Here is a 20,477-nt window from a genome sequence, read left to right as displayed (position 1 = left end):
AGGGGAGGGGACGGGAGGGGGAGGGGGAAGGGGGAGGAAGGGGAGGGGAGGAGAGAGGGGAGAGGGGGAGGGGAGGGGAGGGGAGGGGGGAGGGGAGGGGAGGGGGGAGGGGAGGGGAGGTGGGCAAAGATTTAGTGCTCTTTTGGAGGGTTGGCACAGACTTGATTAGCTAATTGGCCTTCTTCTGCACTGAAGAACCTCTATAGGATTTAACAATCAAATTAACGTACTATTAAAAACTGCATCTGTTAGAAACTGACAAAAAAACTGAGCTCTTCAGCTTTTTGAATCCTAATCTGCAAATATTTCATACCTTACCATTGAATTTCTTTGCTTTATATTGTAAGGCAGCGGTGCTAACCACTGTGCCACCATGCCACTGTTAAAATACACTGGTGAAGGGCATTGTTTAATTAAGTAAATTGAGCACATATAAATAGGGGACCTGGGGTGCATCATTATTCCTGGAAATTACATCTAAATAAACAGGTTCTTATCATGTTTGTAGGCCATATCTGGGTCACTGTCCGTGTGGAGTTTGCACATTCTCACCGTGTTTGCATGGGTTTCGCCCCCACAACCCAAAAGATGTGCAAGGTAGGTGGATTGAACATGCTAAAATTGCCCCTTTATAGAAAAAATGAATTGGCTACTCTAAATTTATATGAAAAAAAATGTTTGTAGGACATAATAATATAATAGCTTATTGTCACAAGTAGGCTTCAATGAAGTTACTGTGAAAAGCCCCGAGTCGCCACATTCCGGGAGACCGGTACGGGAATTGAACTCGCGCTGCTGGCATTATTCTGCATTACAAGCCAGTAGTTTAACCCACTGTGCTAAACCATCCCCCCTAAACATGTCCTGTAAACATTGACCCCTAGTACAAAGTGGGGTAAGTATTGGGAAGATCACACCCATTGGGCCAGATTCTCCGATTCTGAGGCTGCGTGCGGAGGAACCCTGGCATTTTACGTGGAAAATATCGGCGGCGCCCCCTCACCGATGCTGCAACCTGTGAGGGGCTAACAGCTGTGCCACGTAAAACGCCCGGCCTCCACAAAATAAACAGCCAGAGAATTGTCGGGTCTGTGGTCGCGCATGCGTACACTGACAACCTGCAGCGGCCGCGCCGTACAACATGGCGCCAGCCGTGCGTGGGCCTCACCTGCCAGATAGGCCTCTCTGGACATCCCTTCACCACTCTCCCCCAATCCCCCCAGCCCTCGCCGAAGCCTCTCCGCCGCAGCAGCATGGCTCCCATCCAACTGTGGCGACGCTGGACACAGTCCGCAGCCGCCACGCCGGGTACCCGGATGGCTGGGACACATGTCAACTACACCATCGTGAACTCGGCCCATCGGGGGTGGAGAATTGGGGCGGCCTTCTGGTGACATCCTGAGGCCGTCCCAATGGAGTACTATTGCTTCTGTTGCTAATTTCTTTAACACTGTGTCCTCGTGTTCTCGATCCGTTCTCTGTCCAGACCCTTTATGATTTTGAATACCTCCAAACAGTCTCCAGCAGTCTTCTTTTAGAACCACAGAATTGCTACAGTGTCGAAGGAGGCCATTCAGCCCACCAAGTCTTCAGTGACTCTCTGAAAGCAACCCTACCTAGGCCTACTCCCCCACCCTATCCCAGTAGCATCGCGCATTGATCATGGCCTATCCACCTAACCTTCATATCATTGGACACTGAGGGGAAATTTAGCATGGACAATCCACCTTTGGCAGTGAGAGGAAACCAGAGGAAATCCATGCAGACATGGGGAGAAAGTGCAAACTCCACACAGTCACCCAAAGCCGGAATTGAACCTGGGTCTCTGCTGCTGTGAGGCAGCAGTGCTAACCACTGTGCCACCATGTCCTCCCCGCCTCAGGAAAACAGCCCTGATTTCTCCAATCTGCCTTCATAACTGAGGTTTCTCACCCCAGGAACCATTCTCGTCAGTGAGCAGACTTCAAGCTGAGCAAGGATGCAGAGTTGTTGGGTGATGCCACACAGCCAATGTTCACCCTTCCTATGATGCCACCACAGAGTAGATATGGAGTAGAGGTCTTTAACTCTGTCAGGGGAGCAGAGTCCCAGGCGAGATAGGTCTTTTCCCATCAGCACCCCTCCTGACCCAAGCATTATAAGGTCCTTTGAGATTCTGAGAATTTGGGGTCCTGCATCTGTCAGTCCAATCACTAAATTTGCTTTAATCACTGGGATGAGTTCTATTCTACCTTAGATATGAAAGTGGGCTGTTCGATCTTTTTGTGTGGAATTCTCATTTTGTCACATATTATCCATTATTCCCAAATAAAGAATGGGCAGTGGGCTGGATTTTCCGGACCCTCAGCCGCGTATTTCTCAGCCGCGGGCCGTTCGTTGGTGGCAGGATTATATCCTCCCGCTGCTTATCAATGGGATTTCCCATTGTAACCACCCCACACCACCGGGAAACAAGTGGGTGGTGTTGAGCTGCTGATGGGAAAAGCGAACTGCAATCACCGGAGGATTCCGGCCTGTGATTAAGAAAAAGGTATAGAGACTAAAAACTGCATTTTGAAGAAGGTTCTATGACAGCAAAAAGAAATAAGGAGACCAATTCAATCTGCAATTCAAAAAAAAAACCTGTTTTTTTTTACTGTAGGATTAAAATGTGCACTAAAGTTACAATGGAAGACTTCTTAACTGTCCACCATGAAATGGGCCATATACAGTACGACATGGAGTATGCAATCCAACCCTACTTGTTACGAGATGGGGCAAATGAAGGCTTTCATGAGGGTGTTGGGGAGATCATGGCACTCTCAGCAGCTACCCCACTGTATCTGAAATCATTGGGTCTTCTTCCAGACTCTTTTATTCAAAAAAATGGTAGGTGCTTAACATGGCTTCATTCGTTATTTGACTTAAACTCCAACCATGCTATTTTCATAGCTCTGTTGAGCCAATTTTGGTAATGATTTATGTCACTCTATATTTAGATGGGGAACTGTCCTTTACCTTGCAAAGCTGGTAAAGGTGATGCCATCTGACTAATCTGCCAGTGAACCATTCTCAGTGAGGCAATGCAAATCGGATCCTTTCAAGTTCTTCCTTCCAACTCAAGAGTTTCATAGAAATATAGGAATTGAACAAATCCATTTAACCCCTCGAGTCTGTTCCACCATTAATTGAGATCATGGCTGATCCGTGACATAACTCCATGTACCTGCCTTTCTTTCATATTCATTAACACTTTTTAACACAAAAAAACTACCAAACTCAGATTTTAAATGATCAAGCAGCAACTACCATTTATGGAAAAGAGCTTCAAAATTCAACCATCCTTCATGTGTGTTTATTTCTTAATTTCATTTCTGATAGATCCAGCTCTCTTTGCTTGGCTATGTCCCCTGGGCTCCCGCAATTGCGGGAATCATTTCCCTCTATCTCCCCTATCCGTTCCTCTTACTACCTGAATAACATTGATCGAATTGTTGAACAATCTTGTAAATGTCTAATATCAATGTGTCCCCTTCATATCAATTTTCAGCAAAATTTGTGGTGTAAGCAGGATGTAAAGTCACCATAGTCCCAGATGACCATAGGCTGCTTTCCCCATTGAGGAGGAGAGCTGACTGGCAGTGATTTAATCTGAAGATCAACACACCTCAGGCGAGGAGCAAAGTTGAGAAGGCTTCATGAATAAGCTCAGCTGGTACAGGAATTGAATCTGTAGCTGTGCATCATGAAGCAGCTGTCTAACCAACTGAGCTAAACCGACTCCCTTAAACAAGAGGGCTGGGGGGACTGGTGTGGGGTGGTGAGGGGGTGGGGGACACCATCAAAGTGAAATTCAATTTCTATCTACTCTGACTGTGCCAGACCACATGTACTGTAGGTGACTTATCGTAAAGCTACTATCCCTGGTTTCACACATCGATCTATCTCTTAAATTGAGCATGGGGCCTTTTGAGCATTGTGAAATTTCAAGATTATTGACTGACTGTAATAAACGTTGAGCGGGTATCTCTTCCAATGTGAGTCTGAGCTTGAGCTCAGAAAATGATAGAATAGTTTTAAACAAAAAGAAATCATACTGAGAATAATGAACATGTTGCTGGAAATTATCTGAAAGTAAAAATGAGATTCTGAGGATATGTGGGAAAAAGGAGATTAGGAAGAGCAATATGTAAATGTGTTGTTGCTACTCAAGATTATGAATACATCTATTTTGTAATATGGTGATAATATTATAGTAAGCTATTTAGGATATGTTATCAATGAATTATTATTTCAGCATCTTAATGTTTTCAGAAAATACTTCTCCAATATTATTAATTCTGATGTTGCCCCCTATTGCTCAAGTGGCGGTCCATTTCTCCGACAGATCACTGTGACTCCAACAGCCCACCGAGACTCCAATGGCCCGCCATTCCTTCAAAAGTCCCCATATTGCTCCAACAGTCCATCTATTAGTCCAACAGCTCTCTGTTGCTCCATCTTTGTCTGGGATCAGAGGGCACAATCTCAGAGTAAGGGGTCACCTATTTAAGACAGATGAGGAGGAATTTCTTCTCTCAGAGGGTAGTGAATCTGTGGAACTCTTTACCGCAGAGGACTGTAAAGACTGGGCCATTAAGCATGTTCAAGGCTGAGATAGACAGAGTAAGGTAATCAAGGGTTATGGGGATAAGGCAGGAAAGTGGTGTGGAGAAATATAATCGATCAGCCACATACTTATTGAATGGCGGGGCAGACCCGGAGGGCTGAATGGCCTACTTCTGCTCTTACACTTTATGGCCTTATCTTTGATTGATGTATACACCTAGACCATGCCCCCCAATAGGACGCTCACTCCAGAAGGGCCTCACACCCATACATACTTTGAAGTTGAACTTTGTGCACAGTGATTAGGATGGGGATTCCTCCCCTTTCCAACAAAGGGGCGGTGAGGTTTTACTGCCCCACATCCACTCTAAGTGCACTGTAGGGGAACTTCAGGTGATGAAGTAAAATGTATGGTATTTGTTTCAACCACTCAAAAGTCAAAGTTACATCCATCAAAAATATGGCAGATTGAATCTTTGAATAAAACTCAGCTTGGACTTTTCAAGTGACTTCAATATTCCTGGAAGGTGAAAGAGGAATTATATTACTGTTTGCGATGCCCTAAACCTCCAAAGATAGTGCCACCAATCACATTGTCACATAGTGAGCCCAACTGCAAAATCCACCTGTCAGGTAAGAACTCCAACATTAAATAGTTGATGATCGTCCCACTTCAGACAACCCCTTTCTAGAATCTGAGAAACCCTACCTACACTAATTCACCATCTTCAGGAGAAGATCGAACTAAACATGACCTCTGTAGTCTTACCATCGCCTCAGCTGGCCCATCTGGAAAAATGGCAGAAATCTGTTTGTGAATGATTTGCTGGGATTTGCAAGCAATTTCCATGTTTGTTTAGAGACTGTCAAATCCTCTTTTTAATGGTAGTGTTACACTCTTTTAATTATAATACTAATTGGAGCAGGTAACCAAATGAGGCTAATTTATTGGATCTCATTGTTCACATTCATAACATGAAGTAGTAGCATAGGATAAGATTTTAAAAATTCTTTCATGGGAGTTGCTGGCAAATTTAGCATTTGTGCCCATCCCGCATTGCGCTTGAACTGAGCATCTTTCTCAGTCATTTCAGAGGGCAGTTAAGAGTCAACCACATTGATGTGGACCTGGAGGCACATGTAGGCCAGACCAGGTAAGAACGGCAGATTTCCCCCCCTAAAGTGGCATTAGTGAACCAGATGGGTTTTTACAGCAATTATGGCGTGATAGTCACCATTACTGAGACTCCCTTTTAATCACAGATGTATTAATTGAATTTAAATTTTACCATAGACATGGTGGGATTTGAACCCATGCCGAAAGCATTAGCCTCAATTTTTGTCTTCGTCGTCCAGTGATATTACGACAATGCCACTGTCTCCCGTTACTATTGGTTGGTAGCACTAACAATTACTAGGGAGATATAACAGTTGTGATTCCTTCTACCCTAGAGACAGACATCAACTTCCTGTTAAAACAAGCACTGACAATTGTTGGAACTCTACCTTTCACATTCATGATGGAAGAATGGCGTTGGAAAATGTTCCGAGGGGAAATACCCAAAGACCAGTGGATGAAAAAATTTTGGGAAATGAAGTAAGCATTCATCCAATTCAACGCTGAGTTCATGTAGTCTGATTAATATTCTCATTTGGGAAAATAGATTTATAAGAATGCTGAAAATTGAAGCTATGAGGAGAGATTGAATGGGCTAGGGTTGTTTTCCTCAGAACAGAGGAGGCTGAGGGGTGATCTAACTGAGGTGGACAAAATTATGAGGGGCCTTGATAGGGTAGACAGGAAAGACCTGTTTCCCCCTAGCTGAGGGGACAATTGCCAGGGGGCATAGATTTAAGGTGATTAGTCGAAGGACTAGAGGGGGCATGAGGAAAATATTTTTCACCCAGAGGTTGGTGGATGTCTGGAATTCTCTGCCTAAGTTGCGAGATGAGGGTGAAACATTCAACTCATTTAAAAGGTACCTGAATCTGCATCAGAAATGCTATAAACCAGCGTGAACACGAGGGGCTGAATGGCCTCTTTATGCACGGTAACCTTTCCATGGTTCCAATAGTCCAGGTACGTTTCTGTCCCCAGGGGTTAAACTTCTGCATAAATCAAGCAGAGACAGTATGAAATATTCTGCAGACATGGCGGAGGCGGAAGAGACTCCCTCCATTGCGCATGCGTGGGAAACTGTCAGCGGCCGCTGACGCTCCCGCGCATGCGCCGCCCGGGGATGTCATTTCCGCGCCAGATGGCGGGGCAACAAAGGCCGTTTCCGCCAGCTGGCGGGGCGGAAATTCCTCCAGCATTCTCCAGCATCCTCGGAGCATTCCGCACCTTTGGGGCGGCGCGATGCTCATCTGATTGGCGCCGTTTTGGGCGCCAGTCGGTGGACATCGCGCCGTTTCGGGAGAATTTCGCCCCTTGTGTCCCAAATAGCATAAGCAGCAAGTAATTGCAATTGCACAATGAACATATCAGGTCTAAGCTCTGCAGTCCTGCCACATCCAGCCGTGAATGCTGGTGGACAATTAAACAACTCACTGGAGGAGGAGGCATCGCAAATATCCTCATCCTCAATGATGGAGGAGCCAGCACACATGTGCAAAAGACAAGGCTCAGGCACGCACAACAATCTTCAGCCAGAAGTGCCAAGTGGGTGATCCACCTCAGTCACCTCTGGAGATCCCCAACATCACAGATGTCAGTCTTCAGCCAATAGGATTCACTCCACGTGATATCAAGAAACGGCTGAAGGCACCGGATACTGCAAAGGCTATGGGCCCTGACAATATCTTGCCAATAGTACTGAAGACTTGTACTACGGAACTGGCCGCATCCCTAGGCAAGCTCTTCCAGTACAGGTACAATACTGGCATCTACCTGGCAAAGTGGAAAATTGCCCAGGTACACAAGAAACAGGACAAATCCAACCCCGCCAATTACCACCCTATCAGTGAGGTAAGGCGTCATCAACAGTGCTATCAAGCAGCACTTACTCAGCAATAACCTGCCCATGGATGCTCAGTTTGGGTTCCACCAGAGTCACTCAGCTCCTGACCTCATTACTGCCTTGGTTCAAACATGAACATGGACAAAAGAGCTGAATGCCTGAGGTGAGAAGGACTGCCCTTGATATCTCAGCAGCATTTGACTGAGTATGGCATCAAGGAGCCCGAGCTAAACTGGTGTCAATGGGAGTCAGGGGGAAAAATCTCCGCTGGTTGGAGTCATACCTTGCTGAATTAGATCATGTGGCCCATTATCTTACGAAATTAACGAGCCAGCTGTTAGGCCTCCGCCAATTAGTGGGGGAGCTCATACTCCATGAGCCCCACGGGGAGATCCATCGGGTTGTCCCGATGGGTCTCATGGCGGTTTTAGCACTTTCACTGACAGGATGGTTGATAACCAGAAGATAGCGATTTAACCGAATTGGCCAAGAGGGGAGGTGAGGAGAATTGTTTTGTTTTATTTCACAAGTTGCTATGATCTGGAATGCACTGCCTGAAGGGGTGGTGGAAGATGGCTTCACTGGTCGGAATTCTCTGACTGTTGGGATTGTCTGTTCCCGCCAGCAGTTCACCCTACCCGCTGATTTCCTAACCGCCGGAGTGGCTTCAATGGAAAATCTCATTGACAAGTGGCGGGAGTAGAGATTCCCACCACCAGTGAATGGCATGCCACCAAGAAACACTCAGCTGGGAGACTGGAGAAATCCGGTCCAGGATAAAGGGCGTCATTCTCCGACCCCCCAGCGGAGTGACGGCCTGGGGGGTTGGCTCTGGGCAGGCAATGGCGTGGCCGCAGTCTGAATGCGTGAGGAGAGGTGTGTCTCGGGTTGTGTGTGTGTGTGTGCGGCGGGGGTGGGGGGTGGGTGGTTAGAGTGGGCTGGGCTCCGGGGGAGTGCCGGGAGGGGCGTCCGTGCCGGGGAGGGGGATGGGGGGGTCCGTGCCGGGGAGGGGAATGGGGAGGTCCGTGCCGGGGAGGGGGATGGGGGGGGGTCCGTGCCGGGGAGGGGGATGGGGGGTCCGTGCCGGGGAGGAGGATGGGGTCCGTGCCGGGGTGGAGGTTCGGGGGGGGGGGGTCCGTGCCGGGGTGGAGGTTGGGGGGGTCCGTGCCGGGGAGGGGGATGGGGGGGGGGGGTCTGTGCCGGGGAGGGGGATGGAGGGGTCCGTGCCGGTGAGGGGGATGGGGTCCGTGCCGGGGTGGAGGTTGGGTGGGGGGGGGTTCGTGCCGGGGAGGTGGATGGAGGGGTCCGTGCCGGGGAGGGGGATGGGGGGGTCCGTGCCGGGGAGGGGGATGGGGGGGTCCGTGCCGGGGAGGGGGACGGGGGGTCCGTTCCGGGGAGGAGGTTGGGGGGGGGCCCGTGCCGGGGAGGGGGAGGGGGATGGGGGGTCCGTGCCGGGGAGGAGGTTGGGGTCCGTGCCGGGGTGGAGGTTGGGGGGGGTCCGTGCCGGGGTGGAGGTTGGGGGGGGGTCCATGCCGGGGAGGGGGTGTCCGTGCCGGGGAGGGGGCTGGGGGCTGTCCGTGCCGGGGAGGGGGATGGGGGGGGTCCGTGCCGAGGAGGGGGAAGGGGGGGGGTCCGTGCCGGGGAGGGGGATGGGGGGGGTCCGTGCCGGGGTGGAGGTCGGGGGGTGGTCCGTGCCGGGGTGGAGGTTAGGGGGTCCATGCCGGGGAGGGGGATGCGAGGGCAGCCTCCAACAGTTGGACCCATGCGGTCCATGCCACCTGGCTGGGGGGAGGAGGGGATATGGGCAATGATGACATGTCGTCGTTCCCCTCCCCCCCACCAGTCCGTCATGTTTTCCGATCATCCAGCGATGTTGGCCGCCGTGGCGGCAGCCGCTAATGTCTATGTTACCCTGGATGAGGAGGAGGAGGAGGAGGAGGAGGAGCGTGCCAGAGAGGCGGCGCAGGCTGCCGCAGAGGGGCAGGCGGCAGCCGCCCAGGCTGGAGGGACACCTGACCGACAGGACGAGGAGGGGGAGGAGGACACCGCGGCCCCATGGCAACGGAGGCACCCGAGGGCGCCCCGTGTGTACCGGCCCCGGCAGTCATACCAGGACCTCACGGACCGGGAATGCAGGAGGAGACTCCGGATGAGGCGGGAAACCGTGGCACATATCTGCCACCTGCTGGCACACCTGTCACCGCGTGGCACTGGCGGGGGACACCCTCTCCCCGTGTCCGTCAAGGTTACGGTGGCCCTGAACTTTTATGCAACGGGGTCATTCCAGGCACCGAGTGGGGACCTGTCCGGCATATCGCAGGCATAGTGCATCGGTGCATCCGGGCAGTGACAGATGCCCTATATGCCATGGCGCACTGCTACATCCGCTTCCCCGTGGACCGGGCCAGCCAAGATGCCCGGGCCGTGGGCTTCTCTGCCGTGGCCGGGTTCACCATGGTCCAGGGCGCGATTGACGGGATGCACGTCGCCGTGCGGCCACCTGCAGATAACAGGGCCGTGTTCACCAATAGGAAGGGGACCTATTCGATGAACATACAGGTGGTCTGCGACCACTGCATGATGATCCTGCACGTCTGCGCCCGTTACCCATGCAGTATACACGACTCATACGTGTTGTCGCGGTCATCCATCCCCGGCATGTACGAGGGACGCCATCCCCGGCTGAGGGGCTGGTTGCTGGGCGACAGGGGCTACCCATTGCGATCGTGGCTGATGACGCTTATACGGAGGCCACGCAATGAGGCGGAGAACTGCTACAATGATGCCCATGTAGCGACAAGGGGAGTGATAGAGAGGTGCTTTGGCGTGCTGAAGATGCGTTTCAGGTGCCTGGACCTCTCTGGGGGCGCCCTCCAGTATCGGTCAGATAGGGTCGGCCACATCATTGTGGTGTGCTGCGTCCTGCACAACATAGCCCAGCAGAGGGGCGATGTGCCGCAGGCAGAGGAGGGCGGAGTGGAGGAGCAGCAGGAAGAGGCACAGTCCTCCCCAGATGAGGGGGATGGGGGCAATGGTCAGGGCAGACGGGGTAGACACAGGCGGGTGGCTGTCCACCGTTACCGGCTGGCCCAGCGGGCGCGGGACAGACTGATAGACGCCCGCTTCACTGACTAGATGGGCGTGGGAATCGGGTAGTATGGCCAAAGACCGCACACCATGGCAACAGCCGACCACCCACATCCCCCACCCATCCACCCACCCAGCACCCTCACCCCCCTCCCCAACCCCACCCACCCCACCCGCATGCACACCCCCCCCCATTGCCGATCCACCTGCGGCACAACGGGCCAGGCTCACACAGTTGCGGGTGGACGCGTGTCTATTGCAGGCCATGGAGGATGATGACAACCCGCCCTGCGATGAGCTCCTGGCTCTACATCGTTGGACTATGTCTGACCCATGGCCACAGTACCACCATCCACCCGGACCATCCCTGCATGCGGCTGTGACACTGCAGCGCACGGTCCCGTCCTCTGCCCGGGGGATGTTGATGGCGGCCCAGGGGGAAGGGGGCAGACTCACCTGGGGCTGAGGTAAGACCACCCCTCACACACACACTTGCGCTCAACGTACATGACACCCCCGCACGCTTTGGACAGAGCACAAAGGCAGCTTCGGTAGGTGTAACATTGACTTTAATAACCAAAGGAGTTCATGCACGTGCCCTAGCCCCTAAAACTCATCTATGCCCTGCACCTGTGCCAACTTACTCAGTATCTAATTGTTTGGCCTTACGGGCCCTTTGACTACGTCTACGTGGTTCCCCAGACGGTACAGCAGAACTGGAGGTGGACTCCTGTGACTCCTGCCCTCTGACACTGGATCCCTTTGGCGGCCGTTTCCTGGGGCGTCCTGGCCTAGATGGGCCAGGCTGCGGCCCGGGCGACTGGGATGGCGAGCTGCCAGCCTGTCCTGCCCGTTGCCCACCCGATGCACCTGGGACGGAAGGGGGGGAGTCCGAGGTGTCGCGGTGTACCGGGACCTCCCCTACAGGGGGAGCCGGGACGGACCATACCACCTCCTCCTCCCTTGGGGTGCCCGAAGGCCCCCAGGCCTCTACATGGGTGGGGGATGCGAACGGACTGGCCATCCGACGCCCCCCCCCCCCGACATCTGGCGCTGCCAGTCCTGGAGGCCCGTGCTGGTATCGACAGGGGTCTGCAGGTTTGCAGCCATGGAGCCCAGGGGGTAGGCAAACCCTGTCTGTGATAGTGCGACGCCGGCTCGCACATGGCCACTGGCGCCGATGCCCTCAGCGATGGCCTGCAGAGACTGGGCCATGTCCTGCCGAGACTGGGCCATGGCCTGCAGAGACTGGGCTATGGCGTTGAGCGCCTCTGCCATCTGGCGCTGGCACTGGCTCATGGCCTCCTGTGAGAGGGCAGCCATGTCCTGGGCCACAGACGCCGCCTGCACGGAAAGCCCCAGGCCTCGCAAACCGTTCCCCATGTCTGACACCGTCGCACCTATTGCCTCCACCGCGGACGCCACCCGTGCGGTGTCGGCCTGGGTGGCACGTATGACCGGCTCCACTCCCAGCTCCTGGACGCGGGTGGACTCCTCCACCTGCGACTGCAGCCGCCGCAAGCCGGCCGTCACCCTCTTCGCTCGTCTCCGGGTCGGTGATTGCATCAGATCTATGTGTGGGTGTGGTAACTCCAGGAACCCGGGATCCATCTGGGCGGCAGATGTTCGCTTGGGCTGGGCTGCCCTCCGACCACCCGGCCCCTCTGCTGCTCCTACCTCCACCTGCTGTACCGGGACGGCTGTGTTGTGCGCACCAGTGAGTGTACCAAGCGCCTCATCACCAAAGTGACCAACCGAGGTGAGTGTTTCTGCGATGGTGGAGGGTGTTGGTGACAGCAGTGGCGTTGTGTCGTGCTCTTCGTCCCACTCTGAGTCCATGGCACTTTGGGGTGGGGGTTCGTCTCCACCCATCCACTCTGAGTCACTGTCCGGTATTTCGTCTTCCTGGGTAGTGCTGTCCTGGGTAGGGGTGTCCTGGGCAGTGCTGTCCCGGGTAGTGGTGTCCCGGGTAGTGGTGTCCTGGGTAGTGGTGTCCTGGGTCGGATGTGACGGGGGCCTGTGGCTGCCCCCCTCGTCGCTGGGTGGTCGCTCCCGCACGTGACGGGGGTGTCGTCTCCCTGTTGCTCCAGGTCTCTCCGTCTCCCGTGGCCTCCGAGGGGCATCCTGCGGGCGGTCTGCATCTGCGGGGATGGGTGCCTGGACGTTTGGTCCTGCGATACACAATGAAGCATGCATGGTTAGACATCAGGCAGTGATCAGGTGATATGGGGGAGGGGGATATAGGGGAGGGGGGATATGGGGACGGGCTGTCGGTGGCTCACTTGCTACTACACCCCCGACCTCTGCATCAGCAACCTCCCAGTCGTCAGGTCCGCCAGCCAGTTCCAGGGCCCTTTCCTGGTGTTCGGTCAGTGGCCTCTCATCAGCGGGGCCTCCTCCAGTCCTCACATGCTCCCTATTGTTGTGTGTGCGCTTCTCCTGTGGGGGGGGGGGGGTGTGGCAGGGGTAAAAGGCAACACTGTTAGACAGGTATATGAATGCACGCCATCGGTTGCGCGTGCATTGCAGAGGTTAAGGTTAGGGCTGGATTCATTTGGGGATATGGGGGATATGGGGGAGGGGGGATACGGGGGATATGGGGGAGGGGGGGATATGGGGGAGGGGGGATATGGGGGAGGGTGGATATGGGGGAGGGGGGATATGGGGGAGGGGGATATGGGGGAGGGGAGTGTGGTAGTATGCATTAGGGGTCATGTGGGACTGTGAAGCCATGATGTCATTGGCTGACAGATCCCGGGTCCTGGTTGGCTGTTGATCTCTAGCTCCGCCCTGAAGGCGGAGTATAAGAACCAGGAGTTCTCCCCCGCAGGCCAGTCTGTTGCTGAACTGCGGGGAACAAGTCACGCTTAATAAAGCCTCATCGACTTCATCTCTATTCGTCTCTCGTGAGTCTTTGTGTGCTACAGGGAGGATATGGGGGTGGGGGGATATGTGGGAGGGGGGATATGGGGGAGGGGGGATATGGGGGATATGGGGGAGGGGGGATATGGGGGATATGGGGGAGGGGGGATATGGGGGAGGGGTGATATGGGGGAGGGGGGATATGGAGGATATGGGGGAGGGGAGATATGGGGGAGGGGGGATATGGGGAGGGGGATATGGGGGAGGGGGATCTGGGGGAGGGGGGATATGGGGGAGGGGGGATATGGGGAGGCTCACCCTGCCTGCTCTGACGAGGTCGTTCACCTTCTTGTGGCACTGGGTGCCTGTCCGTGGTGTCAGGGCCGCAGCGGTGACGGCCTCTGCCACTTCCCTCCACAGACGCCAGCTGTGGCGTGGGGCAACTCTGCGGCCGTGCCCGGGATACAGGGCGTCCCTCCTCTGCTCCACCGCGTCCAGGAGCGCCTCCACATCCCGTGACTCGAACCTCGGGGCTGAGCGGCGGCCAGCCATCCAGTCGGGTGTTCCAGTCGGGTGTTCCGGTCGGGTGGGGGGGAGCAGCGCGGCCTTATGAGCCGTCACGCCATGCGGCGCATATGACGCTGCACGGTGTGAACCACTGCGCAAGCGCGGATCTCGTTACGTCGCTGCTAGCCCATTTCGGGCGGGAGACTTTCGACCCATTTTTCCGACGTGACGCAAGTCGGATTTGCGCTGTTTTTTGCGCCGATCGGCAGACTTTCCGCCGATAACGGAGAATTTCACCCAAATACTTGAAGGGGGAGAATTGCAACGATCTGGGTAAAAAAAAAGGGAATGGGCCTAAATGGAAAGCTCTTTCAATGGAACTGTCATTATTTGTACGTTTCCTCAGACGGGACATTGTTGGTGTTGTCGAGCCGCTTCCGCATGATGAAACCTACTGTGACCCAGCTGCTCTGTACCATGTCTCCAATGACTATTCGTTCATAAGGTACATGTACCAATATTCAGTGATCCTACAACACTACTCATTAAATTAAGGCTTTCCTGGTGTTTGCAACTTTTACAGTAATGTCAGTCCGAAGTATTCTTGGCTATATTATTATGATTTTTCTCATTATTGCTTGTCCGCATCAATGTAGATGTGAATGTTAAAATTCACTTCCGCCCAAATACGTCTCAGGATTTGTTAATTTGCTTTTCCTCCTTTTTAACCTGCTATTGGGAATTTGGGTGACTTTTTCTCAGACTGTTGATGTGTATATTCCACTATGGTGTGCACCTAGCTTCCTATCAAATGTCTGACATGAAACAACACAAGTCTCCAATTTGTGGAGGAGTCTGTTCAGATCTGTCAATTTTGAAAGCTGTAATTTATAACATTTAGAAACATAGGGCGGGTTCTCTGGTCTCATCCATGGCAAGACCCATTGCGAGCAAGAATAGAAAATTTGGCATTCCAGTCAAAACACTCATCATTTCCAACGGCACCGGAAAATCCCAGCCGGCAGCAAGGACGGAAGATTTCAGCCACCCGATTTGTCATTTTTAACTTCCTCGTGTCAGTTTAATGAAACAACAATGAAAACTTATAGCTTAACTGCCTCTAAGGCCTTGGGGATCTGAGGTGAAAACTGCCCTCAATTTCTCCACCTCCCTCCTTTCCATTGTAATGTGCCTTTAAGTGGCAGCAGCAGTTCATCAGTGGAAGGGAAGTGTGTCCTGTCATCGAGTCAATGTTTCAATTCAGCCTATGAAAAGAACACAGCACACACACCTCTGCTGCTGATGTCTTTAAGCTTTCTATCTATGTATATTTGTTCTCGTGTCTAAATAAATGAACCTATGTGTTTACCCAATCCCTAATTAGAAATTGATGACTTTATATCATCATAAAAACATGATAGCCTCTTCTCAATGGCCTTACTTCGTTTTTCAAAGTAACAAGAGACCACCTTCCTGGGGAATAATCCTCCCAGAATACCAATAGAAGCTTTTGTCATTCCTGGGTCATTCCTACAAATATAACAGCTGAGAAATCTTGAATCCTGATTCACATTGTTGAGTTATTAACATGTCCATTGAAATGTTTCCACTATGCAAACTACAGCTGCTATAAAGAGCAAAAAAGTGTGTTAGTTACTGTGCTATTTACCTACAGTACAAATATGCATTGGCCTTCTCTTTAGGTACTACACAAGGACATTCTACCAGTTCCAGTTCCATAAAGCACTGTGTAAGAAGGCTGGCTACGTAGGTCAACTGCACAAATGTGCCATCACCAACTCCACAGTAGCAGGAAAGGACCTCAGGCAAGTTTTCAATCCCTTGTGTGTCCCACTGTAGATTCACAGAATCCCTACGGTGTTGAAGGAGGCGATTCGGGCACATCGAGTCTGCACGAACCCTCCAAGAAGCACTCTACTTAGACGCACTCCCCACCCTATTCCGGCAACCCCACGCACTGATCATGGCCAATCCACCTGACCTGCACATCTTTGGACTGTAGGAGGAAACCGGAGCACCCGGAGGGAACCCATGCAGACACGGGGCGAACGTGCAAACTCCACAGTCGCCCAAGTCCAGAATTGAACCCGGGTCCCTGGCATTGTGAGGCAGCAGTGCTAACCACTGTGTCACCATGCCAGCCATCTAACGTGAGCGTGCTCAATTCATAAGAACGTCCTGGCAGTGTCTCAAAGTTACTTCTTAAAGCAAACAGTCATGATGACAGTACGTGTCTTGCACCCGAGCCCACCTGGTGCTTGCAGTGTTAATAGACAAATTAGCATTATGTCAGGTGTCCATTGTCTAATCCAGACTTTGAGTGGGATTTACCGACCACCCCACCGCGTGTTTTCCAGCGGGGGAGGTGGCCCGCCAACGGGATCTACTGGTCCCGCCGTTGTCATTGAGATTTCCCGTTGACAGCACCCCTCGCCGCCGGGAAACCCTTGCGCCAGCGTGGGTCCGGAATTTTCCACCGGTGTGAATAGCTGGTAAATCCCACCCATTGTGTTCTTCAAACTTCAGGTTTGATGTTAAAATAATTCATGATGCAGGGATAACTTCTTGAAGTCATTCTTCATCCTTTTAGTTTAAGGAGAAGATCTACCTCATATTGGACATTATCCTGGGTGTGAACATACAATTGTGTCTGTGAACTTGTGAAATGAAAATCGCCTATTGTCACCAGTAGGCTTCAATGAAGTTACTGTGAAAAGCCCCTAGTCGCCACAGTCCAGCACCTGTTCGGGGAGGCTGGTACGGGAATTAAACCGTGCTGCTGGCCTGACTCGGTCTGCTTTAAAAGCCAGCGATTTAGCCCAGTGTGCTGAACCAGCCCATTGTGGCAATGTAATTGCAAGTTACACACCTCAAGGTAACAGTTCTGATTATTCAAAATAAACAAATGTGCACAACTTATCGGAAATATAGGTGAGGATTTGATACTCCAGTTCACCAGTCGCAACATTTGAATCGGGCCCTGATACTATAATTTTGCACTCATGAAATTTCCTGTAGGTGACCAGGGTGAAAATGAGTTATAAACCTCCCCACATCAAATGGGCATCCACTGTTACTGGGACTTGGTGTGTTAGACATGCACTTATCGAGGCCGAACAAAGTCGCAGGTCATTTTTCCAGGTTTTCTGGTCAATTTATTTGCCTTTAATTCTGTGCAGAGGTTTCATTTTTGAGAGCCCATTTTTTTGCCCAGGTTTTACCACTAAAGAGATTTTTTTCAAGTTCCAGAATGTTGACTCCACAGGTTATCCCGCAGGAATCTTCCTTTTGATCTTAATTGTAGGAGTGACAGAGGACTGCCAGACTGGACCTGAGATAGACGGCACTCGCAAATACTCACATTTATAGTCAGAGTCCACTAGATTTGACATGATAACCCTGCCCAATTCTTCAAAAATTAATTTACGGTATGTGTGTGTCACTGGTTGGGCCAGGATTTATTGCCCATCCCTAGTTGCTCTTGAGAAGGTGGTAGTGAGCTGCCTCCTTGAACCGCTGCAGTCCCCGAGGTGTAGGGACACCCACAGTGCTGTCGGGGGAGGTAGGAGTTCCAGGATTTTGACCCAGCGATAGTGAAGGAATAGTGATATATTTCCAAGTTAGGATGGTGAGTGAGTTGGAGGGGAACAACCAGGCGATGGTCCGATGTATCTGCTGCGCTTGTCCTTCTAGATAATAATAATAATCGCTTATTGTCACAAGTAGGCTTCAATGAAGTTACTGTGAAAAGCCCCTTGTCGCCACATTCCGGCACCTGTTCAGGGAAGCCAGTACGGGAATTGAACCCGCGCTGTTGGCCTTGTTCTGCATTACAAACCAGCTGTTTAGCCCACTGTGCTAAACTAGCCCCTAATAATAATCGCTTATTGTCACAAGTATGCTTCAATGAAGTTACTGTGAAAGGTCCCTGGTCGCCACATTCCGGCGCCTGTTCGGGGAGGCCAGTACGTGAATTGAACCCCCGCTGCAGGCACTGTTCTGCATTACAAGCCAGCTGTTTAGTCCACTGTGCTAAACCATATCGGAGTGGTAGTGGGCGTGGGTCTGGAAGGTGATGCCTAAGTGAGTTCTTGCAGTGCATCTTGTAGACGTGTACAGCTTTTCTAATTGGAGGGCTGTGACCAGTGGTGTTCCACAGGGATCAGTGCTGGGACCTTTGCTCTTTGTAGTATACATAAATGATTTGGAGGAAAATGTAACTGGTCTGATTAGTAAGTTTGCAGACGACACAAAGGTTGGTGGAATTGCGGATAGCGATGAGGACTGTCTGAGGATACAGCAGGATTTAGATTGTCTGGAGACTTGGGCGGAGAGATGGCAGGTGGAGTTTAATCCGGACAAATGTGAGGTAATGCATTTTGGAAGGTCTAATGCAGGTAGGGAATATACAGTGAATGGTAGAACCCTCAAGAGTATTGAAAGTCAAAGAGATCTAGGAGTACAGGTCCACAGGTCATTGAAAGGGGCAACACAGGTGGAGAAGGTAGTCAAGAAGGCATACGGCATGCTTGCCTTCATTGGCCGGGGCATTGAGTATAAGAATTGGCAAGTCATGTTGCAGCTGTATAGAACCTTAGTTAGGCCACACTTGGAGTATAGTGTTCAATTCTGGTCGCCACACTACCAGAAGGATGTGGAGGCTTTAGAGAGGGGGCAGAAGAGATTTACCAGAATGTTGCCTGGTATGGAGGGCATAAGCTATGAGGAGCGGTTGAATAAACTCGGTTTGTTCTCACTGGAACGAAGGAGGTTGAGGGGCGACCTGATAGAGGTATACAAAATTATGAGGGGCATAGACAGAGTGGATAGTCAGAGGCTTTTCCCCAGGGTAGAGGGGTCAATTACTAGGGGGCATAGGTTTAAGGTGAGAGGGGCAAGGTTTAGAGTAGATGTACGAGGCAAGTTTTTTACGCAGAGGGTAGTGGGTACCTGGAACTCGCTACCGGAGGAGGTAGCGGAAGCAGGGACGATAGGGACATTTAAGGGGCATCTTGACAAATATATGAATAGGATGGGAATAGAAGGATACGGACCCAGGAAGTGTAGAAGATTGTAGTTTAGTCGGGCAGTATGGTCGGCACGGGCTTGGAGGGCCGAAGGGCCTGTTCCTGTGCTGTACATTTCTTTGTTCTTTGTTCTTTGTGTACCAGTGGTGGAGGGAGCGAATATTGAAGGTATGTACTGGATGTCATTGCGTTTCTTGAGTGTTGTTGGAGCCGCAATCATCCAGGCAAGTGGATCCATCCATTGCACTCCTGGATCTTGTAGATCGGGGAGGTGAGTTATTCACACAGGATTCCCAGCCTCTGACCTGCTCTTGTAACCGCAGTATATATATGGCTAGTCCAGTTCAGTTTCTGGTCAATGATATCCCTCAGGATGGTGATAGTGGGGGATTCAGTGAACAAAATGCCTTTTGAATGTTAAAGATAGTTGGTTAGATTCTCTCTTGTTGGAGATGATAATTGTCTGGCACTTATGTGATGTAAATGTTAGTTGCCACCGATCAGCCCAAACCTGCATGTTGTCCATGTTTAGCTGCATATGGACATGGGCTGATTCAGTAACTGAGGAGGAGTGAATGGTACTGAACCATTGGGAAGGGCAATAAATGCTGACCTAGTCAACCATCCTATGCCTCTAAAAGAATAATAAAAAAGAGCACTCACCTCTGGGTCAGAAGATATCAGGTTCAAGCACCACTTCAGAACTTGTATACAAAAATCAAGACTGACACTCCTACTGCAGTACAGAGGGAATGCTGCACTAACGGAGGTGCTGTTTCTCAAATGAGTCATAAAGCCAAACTCCCATCTACCTTTCAGGTAGATATAAAAGATCCCTGAAGAAAACCAGGTGAGTTTCCTGGCTAATGTTTGTTAAACTTCAGAATACCAGTTGGAGAAGGAAGAGACGAGGGCAGAACTTCACATTTCCCCACCAGCGGATTTGTAGGAGGGGGGGAGGGTGACCCTAAAATTTTCCAGACAGTCTTCCCAGTGGGCTCTTGCCCACCCAAACCGGCAGATAATTGTACACTGGGCCAATTGAGGCTCAAGGCCTGCCTGCCCGCCCTTGAAGCCATTAAGTGGCCAATTAATGAATACCACTGAGACCAGATGTGCGCAGATTGAGAAGGAGTGTTTAGGTCTTCTCACCGGCATCCTCAAATTTCATGATTATGTCTACGGCTTGCCAACACTTACTATTGCGACGGATCATAGGCCTCTGGTCCACATCATCCAAAATGACCTGAACGACATGACACCTCGTTTGCAGAGAATTCTGCTCAAACTCCGGAGGTATGATTTCAATTTGCTGCACATCCCTGGCAAGGAGCTCATCGTCACCGATGCATTGTCCCGCTCCGTCACTCACCCAGTGAACCATTGGAGATCATCCAGCACATTGAATTGCAGGTACAAGTGTGGG

General features: G+C 51.6%; 1 protein-coding gene across 1 annotated transcript in view; it reads left to right on the top strand.

Annotated features, from left to right (window-relative positions):
* Nucleotides 1–20,477, top strand: part of ace2 (angiotensin I converting enzyme 2) — a 134,992-nt gene that overhangs the window by 70,212 nt on the left and 44,303 nt on the right. Inside the window, exons 9-12 of the mRNA XM_072514347.1 lie at nucleotides 2,642–2,868; nucleotides 6,040–6,184; nucleotides 14,410–14,508; nucleotides 15,707–15,829. Coding sequence (XP_072370448.1) covers nucleotides 2,642–2,868; nucleotides 6,040–6,184; nucleotides 14,410–14,508; nucleotides 15,707–15,829 — 594 coding nt within the window. The remainder of the gene's footprint in view (nucleotides 1–2,641; nucleotides 2,869–6,039; nucleotides 6,185–14,409; nucleotides 14,509–15,706; nucleotides 15,830–20,477) is intronic.

The sequence above is a fragment of the Scyliorhinus torazame genome, chromosome 8 (genome assembly GCF_047496885.1).
Source record: "Scyliorhinus torazame isolate Kashiwa2021f chromosome 8, sScyTor2.1, whole genome shotgun sequence".
Taxonomy (NCBI): domain Eukaryota; kingdom Metazoa; phylum Chordata; class Chondrichthyes; order Carcharhiniformes; family Scyliorhinidae; genus Scyliorhinus; species Scyliorhinus torazame.
Note: the sequence above shows the minus strand (reverse complement) of the source record. Positions and strands in the feature narration are given on the sequence as shown.